Source organism: Arvicanthis niloticus, chromosome 2 (genome assembly GCF_011762505.2).
Source record: "Arvicanthis niloticus isolate mArvNil1 chromosome 2, mArvNil1.pat.X, whole genome shotgun sequence".
NCBI classification, from domain to species: domain Eukaryota; kingdom Metazoa; phylum Chordata; class Mammalia; order Rodentia; family Muridae; genus Arvicanthis; species Arvicanthis niloticus.
In genome coordinates, this window is record NC_047659.1 from 93,143,798 (window position 1) to 93,160,638 (window position 16,841).

At 39.0% G+C, this 16,841-nt stretch overlaps 1 protein-coding gene across 2 annotated transcripts in view; it reads left to right on the plus strand.

Annotated features, from left to right (window-relative positions):
• Window positions 1-1,333: 1,333 nt before the first annotated feature.
• Ctdspl2 (CTD small phosphatase like 2) overlaps window positions 1,334-16,841 on the plus strand; it is a 52,947-nt gene continuing 37,439 nt past the window's right edge. Inside the window, exons 1-3 of one of the 2 annotated variants that reach the window (XM_076929626.1) lie at window positions 1,437-1,572; window positions 4,359-4,433; window positions 13,220-13,429. In XM_076929626.1, coding sequence (XP_076785741.1) covers window positions 13,244-13,429 — 186 coding nt within the window. In that variant the 5' untranslated portion in view covers window positions 1,437-1,572; window positions 4,359-4,433; window positions 13,220-13,243. Of the gene's footprint in view, window positions 1,573-4,358; window positions 4,434-13,219; window positions 13,430-16,841 lie in introns of both variants that reach the window. The other variant, XM_034494578.2, reaches the window with a different exon arrangement.

Genomic DNA, 16,841 nt, shown 5'->3' on the forward strand with positions numbered 1-16,841 from the left:
TGTAGTTGCTGGGAATTGAACTCAGGACCTCTGGAAGAGCAGTCAGTGTTCTTAACCGCTGAGCCGTCTCTCCAGCCCTTGTTTACTTTTTTTCTAAGAACACAACTTTTACAAAATCAACCACCAATTTATGCTTCACTTAGGGAAGCCTTGTGATAGCTCTCCAGACCCCATCGTTGGCACAATCACATGCTATCCTACTACGTGTATTATTACTTCATGTCTATAATTCACTTTATCACACCCTTACCCCTGTTTTCTTTGGTAGACTGTTAACTCTGGGAATGCTTTTCCTAATTCAGATATATCCTTTTTACACAGCATGTTTTCAATCAACATTTCTTATAGAATAATGAGAACAGCTTGGAATTTCAGTCAAAAGCACTATCTAGACCAGCGTTTCTCAACCTGTGGGTCACCACCCTTAAGAGGTCAAATCACAGATTGAATACGATCATGGGAAAACATATTTACATTACGACTCGTAACAGTAGCAAAATTACAGCTATGAAGTAGCAAGAAAAATAATTTCATGGTTGGTGGGGTCACCATACATGAGGAACTCTATTAAAGGGTCGTAGCATCAAGAAAGTTAAGAACATCTAGATTCTAGATCGAGCCTACAGTTGTGTGAAAACCCAGTTTTAAGCGTACGGCATCACCGCCCACAAGGCGAGGAAGGGAAGGGTAAGAGTCTCTTTTACAGGTCCAAGGACAACAGAGGTTCCCGCTAGAAAAGTGAGCTAGGAAGAGAACCTCAGGGACACTCCGCGAACTTCCGAGAGCACCAGGACCAGCATGGGTCTGGCCTTTAAGGAGCGCAAGGTACTGGCTGCCGCTCCAGCGCGCCAAGCCGTTAGCACCGCCCCTTTCCGCCGGCTCCACCCACCGCCTCCTAGTCGCTAACCCTGGCCGCCGGGTGCGCGGCGCGTTCTTAAACCCCGCCTCCCGGGCCAGGGCGCGCTCTGCGCGTCGCCTGGCCCTAGGCGGTTCCGTTAGCGGCGGGAGGGAAAACCGCCCCCGGCGTCCCCGCCTCTGCTGCTAACGCTTTCCTCCCTACTCCCCCTGCGACCACCCCGCAGCCCGCTACGGAGGCCCCCGAAGTACAAACGTCCCCTACGCTCCGAGCCCCCTTGGAGGCTGCGTCCAGTCTAACTCCTCGGGCCCTAAGGCCTTGTGCTCGTTTTTCATTGTTTTTTGTTTCTTGGTTTTCTTTTGGTCAGGCATTCGCACTGGTGAGTTCCCTAGGGCGGCAGAAACTTCAGCCTCTTCACGGAAGTAAAAGTTGCTTCCCCCACCCCCGCTGCCGCCCAGGCCTCCCGCATTCCTTCCCTCCCGCCTCTCCGGATAGTGGCGGGCGGGGGAGGAGGAAGCCAGGGCGCCTGCGCGGGGAGGCCGCTTTTCATCCGGGTCCCTGTCCGTGCGGTGCAGCAGGTCGGTAGGCGGGAAATGGCGACTGGCTGAAGGAGCTGGTTCTGTTGCTGCTGAGGGATAAGCGGGAAAGACACCACCTATTGCGCAGTCGGGACCATCGCCGGAGCCCGAGGACACTTTTCTGTCGTCATAGTGAAGGTAATTCCCTTGGTCGAGACGCTGCCGTTGCTCCGAAGCTCAGTCCTCTCTCAGGGCCGTCTGCCGGGATCTCCTCCCCTTCTCTAGCCGAGCCTTCAGCGGTTCCAGCACGTCCGTAGGCATGCACTGTTGGCGCCTTGTACGTCCACTGTGTGGAAGCTGCTCTGGCTTGGACTTTCCCCAGGGAACGGCAAGGGAGCTCACTTCCCGCCAGCTTCAGCTCTTAGGCTGAGGCCTGTGTTGTGATTTCTGGGGTTAGATTTCACTTTGCTACCCACCCCCAATCCCATCTCACGTTCCTAGCCTCTGACCCCGTGGACCTTATAGATAATTAAGTTAGATTGCCTTTTTGAACCTCTTGTGGGCCCACGTAATGTTTTCGGTATTTCGTTCTTGTAGGGTGCACTAGGGGGGCGTTGCTCTCTCTACTTGAGCTCTTACTAACATCTTTTGAGAATCTGGAAAGGGGATCTTGGAACTTATGTCCGTCTTCTGTACTGGTAAAATGTTGAGTTGACATTACTACTTTTTAAAATCAAGTGGTGGTAGTAAAAATCAGCTTACTTAGGAGGCCTCTGATTTTTCATAGTGGTTAGTTAAGGGTGAATCTTAATTATATTTAACATGCTGTTTACTTTGGGTATGTCCGTATGAGTTTACCTTTGCGTTCTTGACCAGGATTCTGGGATAAATAATTGCATGAGTAAATGGTGTTTATTTACTTCTCGCCCTAGTGGTAGCTGAATGTGAGAATGATGCTAAGCACTCTGAGAGTACCTCAGGGAAACCCACTGAGATGCACTGCTGGGAGACTACCCTAAGCTCCTGAGATGAATATCCTTAGAAGATGTTACTCCAAGGCAGGAATTTATCTTGCTCATGCTTCGAAGACAATACCAAGATTACGTTTACATCCATATACAAATTAGTGCCTTGAAATGATAGGCTTATCTACATAATTTTAAGATTGTAGATTACTTGTTATTTCCAGTCATCAAATGCCAACTTACACATTTGTGTTTTTGGTTCAGCAATTATCCCTATAAAAGCACGAAATGGCATGTGGAAGCTATTTTTTACTCTTTTTCTTTTAAATAAAGAGTTCCTCAATTTTTTTCAATGTTTTGGTCATGTCCAATTTGCGGCATTATAGGTGTTTTCCACCAGGAATAAAAATGAAGATTAAAACATGGCTTATATGACATATTAATATTTCTCATTCAGTAGCCTTCTGTTTCATAGGTGCAGCCTAGAGTACTTCACTTGTTCACATATTAGGATTAAATTTCAGTAATAAGCAGGCACAAGCAAACATCATTATAGTTTTTATTAGCCCAAGGTCATAAAGAAAGTCAAGGTAAAATATAGTTCTTATATGAAGTAGTTTTAGTAGTGAACTGGGCCTCACTGCTTTTCTAGGATTACTTGATTTAGAGGTTTGGGGAGTGAAAGTTTAGACATACTGAATACTTGTTGAGTCATTTTATTTTAAAATGGGACCAATTATGTTACTCAGAAGAATTGGGATAAATTATGTCTAGTGCAGGCTTTCTTTGTGTTTTAACAATGTTTCAGGGGTAGGTTTTTTGATAAAATTTAGTTTGTAGGTAATAGAACTTCAATATTGTAGGTTTTTCCCAAGTTAGTTACTACTACTTTCAATTAGACCCTATATTCTTTGTTTTGTTTTTTGAGACTTGATTTTGTGTGTGTGTCACAGCCCTGGTTGTATTTGAACTCACTTTGTAGATCAGGGTGTCGTTGAACTCACAAAGACCCAACCTGCTTCTGTCTCCAGAGGGTTGGGATTAAAGGCATCTGCCACCACAGCCAGGCCAGTCCCTCTATTCTTAATACTCTCCTATGCATGATTTGAAAGGATGTGAAAGCTGCCAAGTGGTATAGTCTTTTTCTCATGTGTGCTGTAGTTGTATTTCAATAATAGAATTGTGTCGGAAAACCAAATAAGATGGGTATGTTTTAGAACATTCTGTTCTGCATAGTGTTAGTGCCTTACTGACATTTCATTTGAATTGGTGGTGCTATTTTTCCCCCATTGTTAGGAAATTGATGATTGGTGAAGTTTTATCTTTTCCAAATTAACCTAGCCTATTCCAAGATGGTATTTGATCAAATGGCTTCTTTGTAGGATGATTTGAACAAAATCTGTCTGGATATGTAGCAGTTGGTAAAGTGCTTGCCTAGCATTCAGGAAGCCCTGGGTTGCTAAATCCCCATCACCAGATGAGCTGGTTATGGTGGTTCCTGCTTGTAACCTCAGGGAGATGGAAGCAGAAGAATCAGAAGTTCATAGTCATCCCCAGCTATATTACAAATTGGAGGCTAGCTTGGGCTACATGAGGCCCTGCCCCTAAAAGAAACTTGAACCTGTTCAGAAAGGATATACTGGACAGTAGACTTGTAACTAACTACAGAATCAGTTGCTGATGGATAAAGTATTGTGTTATCTTAGGTATAATACACTATGCTTTTGATTGATGAATCAAAAATATATAAAGAATATAGAGAACAAATTTCAGAGTTTGAAAAGGGCAGCATCTTATTGTATTTGTAATTTATCAAGTTTTTATGAAAATATAAGGGAAGAAAAATACTTTAAGTCACATACAAATGTGTAAAGAGGACCTTATACATGATGTGCTCTTAAGTAATTTTTATTAGTAGATTAAAGTTGCCAAGCCATTTTAAACTGGGTTGGGTACAGGGGGTCATTTGTATTACTTTGAGAATGAAGTTGTTTATTTATATACTTGTTTGTTTTTTAGTGAGACAGGGTCTGGCTATAGAGCCCAGGCTTACTCAGTCTCCTTCTGCCTTAGCCTGGAGTGCTGGGATTAAAGGTGAGTGCCACTGTGTCCCAGAATTAGGCTATTTAACAGGCATGAATCTTATTTTTGACTTCAGTTTTTGCTTACTTTTCTGACATCCTTATGCCCTAACCTAAGTCAGATGTATTCACTAATATTTGTCTGAGTATATGCTTTTTTTTCCTCCTTAAGAAAAAGGGCCACATATAGCTCTTGCCAGCCTGAAACTTGCTATGTAGACTAGGCTGGCCTTGAACTCACAGAGATCTTCCTATCTCTGCCTTCTAAGTCCTGGGACTAAAGGAATACAGTACCACAGGTATTCAGTACATACATTTTAAATTTAAATTGTATTAAATTATTATTGAACCTACCTATAGGTAGACCTAGGTGGTTGAGATTTTCTTGAGAAATGCCATGCTTGACTTCATTTCTATATACTGAGTCTTGTGGAATTCTTTCTGAAGTGCATCATTTAAAATTATAAATTCAGCTGGGTATGGTGACATGCATCTTCAGTCTAAATTTTTGGGAGGAAGAGGCAGGTGGATTTATGTGAGTTTAAGGCTAGCCTAGACTATATAGCAAGTTCTAGGACAGCCAGGGCTATATAAAGAGACCCTGTCTAAAAACAAATTACAAATTCTTAGATAAAACATCATTGTATTTTATTCATAAGTGTAGATGACCTTGTTAAACTATACATAAGTGAGGGTTCAAAGACAGTGAAATTAAGGTAAATTTTCTTTTGCCTTTTTTTTTTTTTTTTGGAGACAGGGTTTCTATGGCTGTTCTGTAACTTGTTTTGTAGACCAGGCTGGCCTCAAACTCAGAAATCCATTTGCTTCTGACTCCCAAGTGCTAAGATTAAAGGTGTGTACTACTGCCTGTCGAGGAAAGTTATTTATTTCCACAATTAAGGTTTTCTTTTAAAATATTTATTTATTTATTTAATGTATGTGAGTATATTGTCACTGTCTTCAGACACACCAGAAGAGGGCATCAACTGCTATTACAGATAGTTGTGAGCCACCATGTGGTTGCTGGGAATTGAACTCAGGACCTCTGGAAGAGCAATCAGTGCTCTTAACCACTAAGCCATCTCTCCAGCCTGGAAAGTTAAATTTTTATATACTGGTTGTGATCAGGAGATATATGGGATATAGGAGTGTTGTCTAGGTAAGACAAACATGATGAAAGTAAAATTTATATGGTGAGAATCTTAGGCTTCCAGGGATCCTTTGGTATTTTTGTGAAGAATAAGAAATGGTGAGATTTAAGTGTGGCTTCCAAGATAAGACTTTATGGATAAATCTTTTTTATTTTGTTTGGTGACAGGGCAGACAGGCTTTGAATCTTCCATGTATGCAGGGGCTGACCTTGAACCTCTCTCTCTGATCCTCCTAGCTCCACTTCAAAAGTGCTTAGATCACAGGCATAACCCATGTTCATCAACAAAATTTTGACCTAAAATCGTAGTAGGATAGTTTTCTGTATTAGGAGCCCATATTTCATGATATGCATCACTTTCTATAATGTATTGAAAGAGGCTGACCGTTACTGACTTGAGTGGTGGTGCTCTGAGCTGGAGTTCCCGCTGTTAGGCTTTCAGAATGGCTGCAGTAATATAATAGGAGGACAAGCACTTTGTTTTGTTTTGTTTTTTGTTTTGTTTTGTTTTTCGAGACAGGGTTTCTCTGTGTAGCCCTGGCTGTCCTGGAACTCACTCTGTAGACCAGGCTGGCCTTGAACTCTGAAATCCGCCTGCCTCCGCCTCCCAAGTGCTGGGATTAAAGGCGTGCGCCACCACCGCCCAGCACACTTTTTTTTTTTTTTTTTTTTAAAAAGATGAAACAGTATAGTAGAAAGTGGCATTTGAATACTTTAGAAATAATTAGGTTTAAACTTTATTAATAGCCATTTCTATAGGATCTCAATGTATCTCAGGCTTGCTTCAAACTACTTGTCCATTTATTTTTATTAGGTTGTAGAGAAGTCTTTTGAATTCCTTTAGTGACTTGGGTAAGTAGGAAAGAGAAAATGGACAAACCTAACAGTAGAACATAAGTTTCAGTTTAGGTGTACTAGAATGTATATTACTTTTAGTTTTTTCTTTCATGGATATATTAATGTATGTTTAGGAGTCATGATTTTTAAGATAGGGTATGCGTTGATCTTAGAATTTTAGATTTAGTGGATAACAATTTTTTTGATTCTTTCAAAATTAAGTTCATTGTTTTAAAACAGATTTTTTTAATTAAAAAAGTTTTACATTCATTTACTGTGTGTGTTATGCGCATACCAAAGCTATAATTATTTAAAAAAAATTTTTTTATTATGTGTGTGACTGAGTATATGTTTATAGGAGTGCCTGCTTGCCACTACATACCTGTGGGGATCAGAAGACAACTTTCAGGAATGTGTTCTCTCCTTTTACCTGTGGTTTCACAGGCTCAAATTCAGGTGGCAAACACACACCCTTACTCTCACTGACCCAAGCAATTTTTGAGGCAGATAGTTGCAATTGTAAATTGTCTTGGATTACAGTCCAAGTATAGGACTAGGGGTTCCTATGTTGTACCATTCACAACAATGGTACAAGCATAAACTTAGTTGGAAATTTGTCACAGAGGCCGTCAGTGCACTAATTTCTACCAAATATTAGAAAGAGAAATGATACGCTGCACATGAAGGGTTCTCAGAAAGTTACCAAGACTATGTAATGAACTCTCTTTCAAACAAGTATGTTTGCTGAATAAATGACAGTAGAGTTACAGTGACAAAATATACATTGAAGAAAATAAGGTCAGGTGATAAAGCTGTAAAAAGATTTCAAATCAAGCTTTAAAGGCAAAAAAAAGTCAAGGCCAGCCCAGATTGCCCAAATAAAGAATATTTGGGAAATAAAAAGCTAGAGGTGTAGATTCATGGGAAAATAGTTGCCTTAGTGTGCTAGGCTCTGTCTAGCCAGCATCCTGGAGAAAATACTGTGCCAGTAAAATGGCTCAAACAGGTAGGCCTGACAATCTGAGCTCAGTCTCCAAGTCTACATGGCACATTATTGCATCTTACTATACATAAATTTTACCTTTTGGTAGAGGGCTGAGCCAGGCAAGATCATGCCTATAATCTCAGCACTGAGAGGGAGATCACTCCAAGTTTGAGGCCAACTTGAGATACAGAGTGACATCTTGTCTCAAAACATATACATACACATGCATACTAAATTATTGTGAATTGCTGCATTGTAAGGAACCTCTTAGGTAAAGCCAGTCCTATACTTGGACCATTATTGTAATCTGGTAATCCGAGACGATTTATAATTACTGCTGTGAGTTTGAGCCTGTGAACCCACATGGTGGAAGGAGAGAATACACTCCTGAAAGTTGTGTGCAGTGGCCTGAAGGTTACACACAGAATGATAAAGAAAATCTTAAAATAATTATAGCTTTGGTAGATATCAGAAATAGCTGATAAAGAAAGGAAAGGAACTTTTTTTTTTTTTTTTAATTAATTTTCCCCTATTCTTACTGTACTGACAATTGTTCAGAGATAGAATTTTCTCTCATCTGAAAAACAAATTGGTTAAGTTCAGCAAAGACTGAGTTGTAGAGTGCCAAGTTCTTAAAGTGATAAATTAGATCACTGCCTTCAAGGGATTTTAGTTCTTTGCAGTGCTTCTGCATGCTTAGCAAGGGCTCAACTTCTGAGATGTATCTCCTGGTCCTTGCCATGAGGACTCACTTTTGTCAAGTGTGATTGAATCTATTGAAGCAGATTAGTTTATTGTTAATTTGGTAAGAGCTAAGTGACAGATGACCTCAGGGTTTACAGGAGTTTATGGATGTGGAGGTGGTTTTTATTAGTTATATGATACTTGGGCTGAGTTTTAAAACAGTGAGGATAACTAGGTAATTAGTCTTAATGATAGTTGTGGTAAAGAGAACAGAAATGTAGGTAGAGAGCACAGAGTGTCAGCAGCTATGATTACTGCAGTACAGAGAATGACAGCAAATAACAATGAAGAAAGACTGCACCTGGAAACCTTCTGGGGAACTAATACAGGTAGATTGCTGGTGCTGACTGTGAGCTCCAGGTTCTATAAGACTAAGATGCAGAAAGACTGAGGAACATAACTGGTGTCTACCTCTGTCCTCCTCACAAGCTCATCAGCACACATGAACACACCTCCATATATTTGTAACACACACACACACACACACACACACACACTACATATTTTAGGGTGATGTATTTGCCAGAGATTTTAGAGTTTAATTTTTATTGGAAAGCAGTTGATGAGAAACCTAGTAAGAGGAATAGACAAACTTGTGTAGTTCAGAGGATGGATTTAAAAGGAAAGACTGAAAAATTAATTTTAGAGGTTAAAAACCATATTTCATAGTTGATTATAGGGGATAAGGGCAAGGTGTCACAACTAGGTGGTCGATGGAGTTTAGGGTTTTTTTGGTTGGTTGATTACGTGGATGAGTATAGGAGAAAAAAAATAAAACAGGAAGAAGATATTTTGGGATGGGATGAGAAAATTTAATTCAGTTTGGTTGAGTTTGAAGTGGTGAGATATAAGTCTGAACTTTTAGATGGTAGTTTAGAAAACCTGGCAGAATTAATGTTGTACTTGATGGTGAACCTTCGAAAGACTTCCTCCAGCACCAACACTTTTCTCCTGTACTCTAGTTACCTGGGCAGTGGGTAACTACAAAACAAATTTATGTTGAAAAAAATGAATGTTTTATGCTGGTTTTATGTCTCAAGTTCTTGGACTTAAAGTACTATTCTTGTATTTTATCATTTTCATTCGCTGGTACTAGATTTATTTTACTAAGAACGATCATTTCCCAGTCTTCTGTTAAGGGAGATGTAGATATACACACACACATACTTATTTTGTTATTATATATTTTTAAGTGTTATAAAGAGAAATTGTATGGCAGGCTGTAGAGATGGTTCAGTGGTTTAGAGTGTTACTGCTCTTGAGAATACCTATGTTAATTTCCCAGCACCGTCGTTAGGCAGGTAAAGTGCCTGTAACTCAAGCTCCAGAGGATCTGACATCATCATCTCACACACATGAAGGCAAAATACCTATACACATTTAATAAAAATATATTAAGTGTTGGTTTCTGTAGTGAAGTCACCTTGTATTTTACATACGGTTTTTACTATATACTCAATTTTAAATATGAGGCTAATCAGCCTATTTATCATCGTGTTAAGGTTTCGTGATTTTTGTTGTTGTTTGTTTTGAGTCAAAGTTTGTTATGTCTCAGACTGACCTGGAAGTTCTAATCTTCCTACCTTGGCCTTTTGAGTGCTGAGATTATAGCTGTTTGCACGCTATCCCTTGGTTGTGACTCATCTTTTGAGGAATTTGGCCATTTCATCTGAATTGGTTAATATAAAGAGTTTGGAATTCTTCATAATTCTATGTAGGCTCTGTTGTTATTTTCAAGTTTTCATTCCCAATATTGGTATTGTACCCTTTCCCTTATTCTTGCCAGTAGTTTACCAATTTACTGATCTGTTCTAAAAAAAAAAAAAAAAAAAAAAAAAGTTAGCTTATGGTTTCATTGATTCCCCTCCATTTTACAGTTTTAGAACCTTATACATGAGACAAATTTTGCTATGTCTCAGGCTGGCCTGGAAGTTCTGATCCTTCTACTCTTGGCCTCCTGAGTGCTGGAGGATTACAGCTGTTTACCACACTATCAGCTAGCTGTTTACCTGAGCTGAAGCCCCACTCCCAGTCTGAGTTCTTCAGTCTTTGTGGGCTTTCTTGACAGTTGGTTGCATTTGCTACTGATGTATCTGTGTGTCTGTGTGTCTGTGTTGAGGGAGCATGACACAGAATTTGTGGAGGCCGGAAGACAACTTCATGGAGTCATTTCTCTCCTTCTACTTATATGTGGGCTCTGAGGCTTGAACTCAGGTTGCCAGGTTTGTGTGGCAAATGCTTTTACCCACTGAGCTGTCTGGCCAACTCTTGGAGTATTTTACTGAATACTAAATATTATGGATACAAAGTAAACACTGGTAGAATCTATTTGGAAAATTGGATTTTGGGAGCTGTAAGTAAAGGTGTTTGGGTCAGTTGTGTTGCATCATTGACTTAATTAAGTTTTCTTGTTGCTTTTGCTCAGAATCCTACTTGGAATGTGGGAAAGTTTCTGCTTTCTGAACGGCTCTTGACTTTTGTTTATTCTCTCTGCCTCAGTGTAAGCACCTGGTGCATGCGATGCTGGTGGCAGTTCAGAGCATCTGCTTTCCTTCCCTTCTGTTTAATGGTTTGGACTCTGTTTCCCACAATAGAGGTTGCTCCAGCACCACAGATCTATAATGTGTGCTCATGCTAGCCCATGTTCATCCAATTTATTAATATTTTTAGGGACTGGAGAGATGGCTTAGTGGTCAAGAGCCTTTGTTGCTCTTGCAAAGGACTTAAGTTTGGTTCCTAACATCCACAGGGTGGTTCATAACCATCCATAACTCTAGTTCTAGGGGATCCAAACTTCTCTTTTGACCTCAGGCACCAGGCATGCACATGGTGTGTATGTGTGTATGTATATGTATGTATATACACACACATATATACATACATATACATACACACATACACATACATACACACATATATGTACATACACTTATATATATACATAAAAGCAAAACAACTGTACACATAAATAAATTAAAAATTAAAATCCTGAATAATTTTATGTATTTCTAATTTCTAAAAACATTTGAAATAAATTTATTGAAAAACTTGTAAATAAAAGATTAATTCTGATATTTGAATAAAATAATTTTAGATTTTTCTCACTTGTTTTTATGGCATAATTATTTCTTCATTTGTTTTACAGAAGAACTCATGCTTGTTTCCTGTCTCTCTTAAGAAGGGCTTATCTTTTCTTGGATTTGAGATTGATTATTTACTTCAGAATACTTCAGAATTCTGTTGATTTATAGAAAGTCTTAATTCTTTTATTATCCATCTAAGTTTTTTATTGTTGTTAGTGTTGGGCTGGAGCAGTTTAATTATTATCAGCTTTCTGTAGGTGAGACAAAACTCAGTTATAGCAGAATTGGTCATTTTTCTTTCTGGAATTACAGCTTTAAATCTGACTTTTTTTTTTTTCCTTGCCTTCAAGTTGTCTTCTGATTTAGATCAAGGAAAGGGTTCAGGTTGGCCACATTTATAGTAAAGAAAGAAAACAATGCCTTTTTGGCCTTGGCCGCATTTTCCTCTTAAGGACCTTAAAGCTGTGTGGTTCTGTAGAATAGTCTGGCCTCAGAGCTGCCTCTGTCTCCAGAATGTTGGGGTTAAAGAGATTGGCCACCTTGTCTGGTGCTGACATTTCTTTTTGAATTCAGTCAATTTTTGGTCTCTGATGAGGGTGGTTCTATATTCTGTATATCATTTCCTTAAGATGAATAATTTATACATTTTCTTCATACATGTGCATGCCACAGTATGCATGTGGAGCTCAGAGGACAATTTATAAGACTCTCATCTCCCACCATGTGGGTCCTGAAGATTGAACCCAGACTGTGTTTTTACAAACCATTGGTGCCCCTTGCTGGCCCTTGGGTTGCTTTTTGAGTTTGTACATAGGGCTCTTGGTATACAAATACTTTCAATTTTGATGTCTGATTTATTCTTTTTTGAGACAGGCTTTCATGTATCCCAGGCTGGCCTTCTGCTCACATAGCTGCCTTCCTCTGTCTCCTGAGTAATGAGATTAAAGTGTTACAAACATGGCTAGGTCATTAGGCTTTTGGGGAAGGCAAGAATTTTGTTTTTTGTTTTTACCCCCTGGGCTATCTTCCAAGTCTCCCTATCCCCAGATTTTGGATTTTTCTGTGTAGTTATTTTATGGGTTAACTTGTCTCACAAGTGTGTTAATTTACAATACTGTTTCTTTTTTTCTTTCCAAAAAAATGTTTTTTGAATGTATGTTTTTTTTTACATGTGTCTGAGCACCATGTTTGTGCTAATACTTAGAGAGGTCTAAAGAGGCTGTCAGAGCCTCTGGATGGAGTTACAGTTGGTTGTGAGCCTCCATGTGAGTGATGGGAATCAAAACTGGGTTCTCTGGAAGAGCAGTAAGTGTTTTTAACTCTGAGCCAGCTCTCTAGCCACCCTTATACTTTCTTTCTAAATATTTGTGTGTTACTGGAAGAAGAACCTGGAACCTCTTATATGATCTAGCAGAGATCCACATCTCAGCCCGTAATTCTGGTTTTATTATGTGTGGTAAGACTGAACTCTTATCAAGATGATCCAACCTCTCTTGTTACTCTCACAAGGTTACTGGTTTTTAGAATTGTGTTTATGAAATTCATCCATCCAGTGATGGGTTTTCTTCTTAAGGTCAAAAGGACAAAACCCTTCCCTACCTTGTTAACTATTGTCTCAGTGTTTACTTAACTTGGGGTCCCAGATTTAATTAACTGCTCAATAAATATTTGTAGAGTAAATGAATGGCTGTGATTTGACATAGGTAGAGGTAGCACAGTTTTTGAAAGATCATGCACTGTTTGACATTACTTAATTTTCTCTTCTAGGAGGCAATATCTCACATGTGTTGAAATTATTTGGTAGCTAACATATATAAAATACAGTGCCATATATAAAATAAAAAAATGTTAGTTTTTTATTTCAGTTCTCTTAGAGATCTGGGCTCTTCTAAAGAAATAGAAAATATATTTCTAGAAAATCTTCTTTAGAAGAAATAGATTTTTATTGTATAAGTTATTGAGCATATTGGGTAATAACTTGTGTTATTTTTCTCCGACAGGTTTACATGTGGCACCCATAAAAGATGAAGCTGAGAACACGGAAGACTTCTCAGCAGTCCAGTCCAATCCAAACACAGCGCACTGCCAGAGCAAAAAGGAAATACTCAGAGGTTGATGATAGCTTGCCTTCAGGAGGAGAAAAACCATCAAAGAATGAAACCGGATTATTGTCTTCAATTAAAAAGTTCATTAAAGGAAGCACACCCAAGGTGATACTTTAACTTCACACCTATGTGAAACACATCATGCTTAGGTTGTTTTATCCAAGCATGTATAGAAGAGAAGCTGATATTAATAGAGCCTATTTTAAAGGATAATACACATTTTGGCTATATTTTCAGGAATGTTACATATCCAATAATATTAGTCCAAGAATAGTAAAAGTCCAAGACAAACATAACATTGAACTAAATCATTTAGCTTTCTGTCGTGGTTGTTGTTTTGTTTTTTGAGACAGGGTTTCTCTGTGTGTCTTGCCTGTCCTGGAACTAGCTCTATAGACCAAGCTGGCCTTGAACTCTCAGATCCTCCTGCCTCTCCTGAATGTATTAGAATTAAAGGTGTGCGCGTCCACCTCCCAGCAGTCATTTTGTGTTTTTGAGACACATTCTTGCTATACAGACCAGTCTGGCCAAGTTTTTGCTATATAGCTCAGGCTAACTTCCAATTTACAGCAGTCCTCCTGGCTTAACATCCTGAGAATTGGGATTACAGGTACATGTCATTGTACCAGTAGCCTTCTCTGTTTTTGAGCATGGTGTTATGGAAATCAAAAGAGGATTTTCTAAACTGTTTTAAGAAGAAAACATGTATTTAGTAGTGTAGTGCAGTGAGCAGTGGGCATAGCAGCAATAGAATAACTATGTGCAGCTGAAACAACATTAAGAAAGAATGACTTCTGAACAGGAGGAAGTATATGCTTTACATTGATGTCATGGATTGTCATAAATGACTTAGGAAGTCAGTTACTCTTCTAACCCAGGGAAATTGGAATTGGTGCCAACTGCTTGGTCTCAGACTCCTTTTTTCAGACTAGAGGGTACAAAGCAGAAAAGCAGTTTTAGAAACGTTCGTGTATTCTGTAAATGTGCATTGTTATTTATGATGTTGATTTTGTTATGACCATTTGTGTGTGTGTGTTTGAGAGAAATATTTTGAAAAATAGCAAAACAATCTTTTTTTTTTTTTTTTTTTTTTTTTTTTTTTTTTTTTTTTTTTTGCGCCTTATAGTGATAGATTTGGTTATAGGTAATAAATCCTTTTTTTAATGAATACTTTTGAAATTTTTATTTTATGTGTATGGGTGCTTTGCCTGTGTGTTTGTATATACAGGCACTACAGTGTACCCGTGAAGGTCAGAAGAGTCATTGGAGCCCCTGGAACTGGAGTTACAGTTTTTAGTTACTATGTGGGTGCTGGGAATTGAACCAGGTCTTCTTTGGAAGACCATACACTGTTCTTAAACATAGCCATCTCTTTGAAAGCCCCTTTCTTCAGTTATGATCATATTTTAGAATAAAGCTTCAGCATACGAGTACTAGCCCCTTCCTCGTTTTTTGGAGATTTTTTTTTTTTTTTCCCCCGAGCCAAGGTTTCTCTGTGTATCCCTGGCTGTCCTGGAACTCACTCTGTAGACCAGGCTGGCCTCAAACTCAGAAATCCACCTGCCTCTGCCTCCCAAGTGCTGGGATTAAAGGCATGCGCCACCACTGCCCGGCTCGGGTTTATGTCTCTTAATATAAAAAAACATTATTAGATTAATTTTGTTTGTTTTGTTTTGAAACAATCTCCAAAAGTTCTTGCTGGAGTGGAACTCTATATAAACCAGGCTAACCTTAAACTCAGAGAGATCCACCTGTTTCTGCCTCTCAAGTGTTGAGATTAAAGCAATGCACCACCACGCCTGGCATTAAATAGTAATATAGTAATCTTCAGAATGAAATAGCCCATGATAACATAATAAATATTTTATTACATTTTATTTGCTTGTTAATTGCACGTATATATATACGTATGTGGATGTATATGTGCCACAACACGTGTGTGAGGGTCAGGATAACTGTGGGAGTCAGTTCTCTCCTATCATGAGGCCCAGGGATCCAAGGCTGCTTGGTAGGTTAGCAGCAGGAACCTTTACCTGCTGAGGCATTTCACTGGCCCAGGAATAATAAGCAGATAGATAATCTCTTTTTTTTTCTTTTTCTTTCTGTAACAGAGTCTCATGTAGCTTAGTTTTAACCCAGCCTCTATATATCAGAGGATGACCGTGAACTCCTGATTCTCCAGCCTCTACCTTTCAACTGCTGTGATTATCACCTGCCTTATGGGATACTGGGGTTCAAAGCCAGGTCCTTATTCACTAGATAAATACTGAGCTTTGGCCCCTAGCCCCTGTTGGTGTTTTTGAGACAGTTGTTTTAGCTTTGTCTGACTTAGACTATACTTTGTAACCCAGGCTGGCCTTCAACTCATAACCAGTCTTCTTGATTCAGTCTCCAAAAGTGTGGGATTACAGGTATGACTCGCCACACTAAGCTTAGCTGATAAATTAGTAAGTAGAGATGGTAAAGTTCTCCCTCCTCATCTCCAGCCACACACGGTTACTTCATATTACAGAGACACCTCCCTTTGGATCCATTTTTGTTTTGGTTGTGCTCTAAATTCAGCTTCATTACAAAATATTTGTTTATCTTTATGCCTATGTTATGCTTTCTTTTATACTGTTCTTTTTTTGTTTTCTTAAATTGAGGTCTTAATATATATCTTAGGCTGACCTCAAACAGACAGTCTTCCTGCTTTAGCACCTCAAGTGCTGGTGTTTACAGGCCTGTCCACCAAGTCAGCCTTTGTTCTGTGTGGAATCTTGGGGGAAATAGAAGTACTTGAACTTTGCTTTATTTCAAATTTATTTTATGATTGTAGTTTATTTATAATTTAATATAAATTTTAGAATTAGTTTAAATTCTAAACTAATTAGTTTAGATTCTGCCACTGCTATTATAGTGAACTTTGTACATCATTCATTGAATGTGTAGATCATTTATCGAGGATGGACATCTTAATATGGAGTCTGTCAATTCATGATGATGGTAAATTTGAACCAGGCACAGTGGTGAGTACTTGTAGTCCCACTGCTTGTAAGGCTGAGGTAGGAGGATGACCTGGGTAACACAGTGAGACTTGTGTGTTTTGAGGAAATAAAAGGCGAAGCATGGTGCTGCATTCTAATCTTATGTAACCTGGGCTACATAGCAAGGCCTTGTCTTGAAAAACAACAACAACAACAACAACAACAACAGAAAAGACTTGGATGGTGAAGGCAAGAATGGAAAGTTAGCCTCAGATACATAGCAAGACAGCTTGGGCTACATGAGCCTGTTGTCTTCAGGAGGAAAAATAGAGAGGAGTCATGTATAGTGGGTGATATGTACATTCCTGTAAGCCTTGATACAGGATGTCACTAGTTCTAGACCCATCCTTGGCTTCAAAGTAAATACCAGGCTAGCTGGAGCTCAGTGGGAAAACTCTTGTCTCAAAAATTTCAAAACTAACCAACTAAACAATTGCAAAACTCTTAAGAATTAAAAAGTGCTCTGTTACTGAGTTATATTCTAGCCCAGT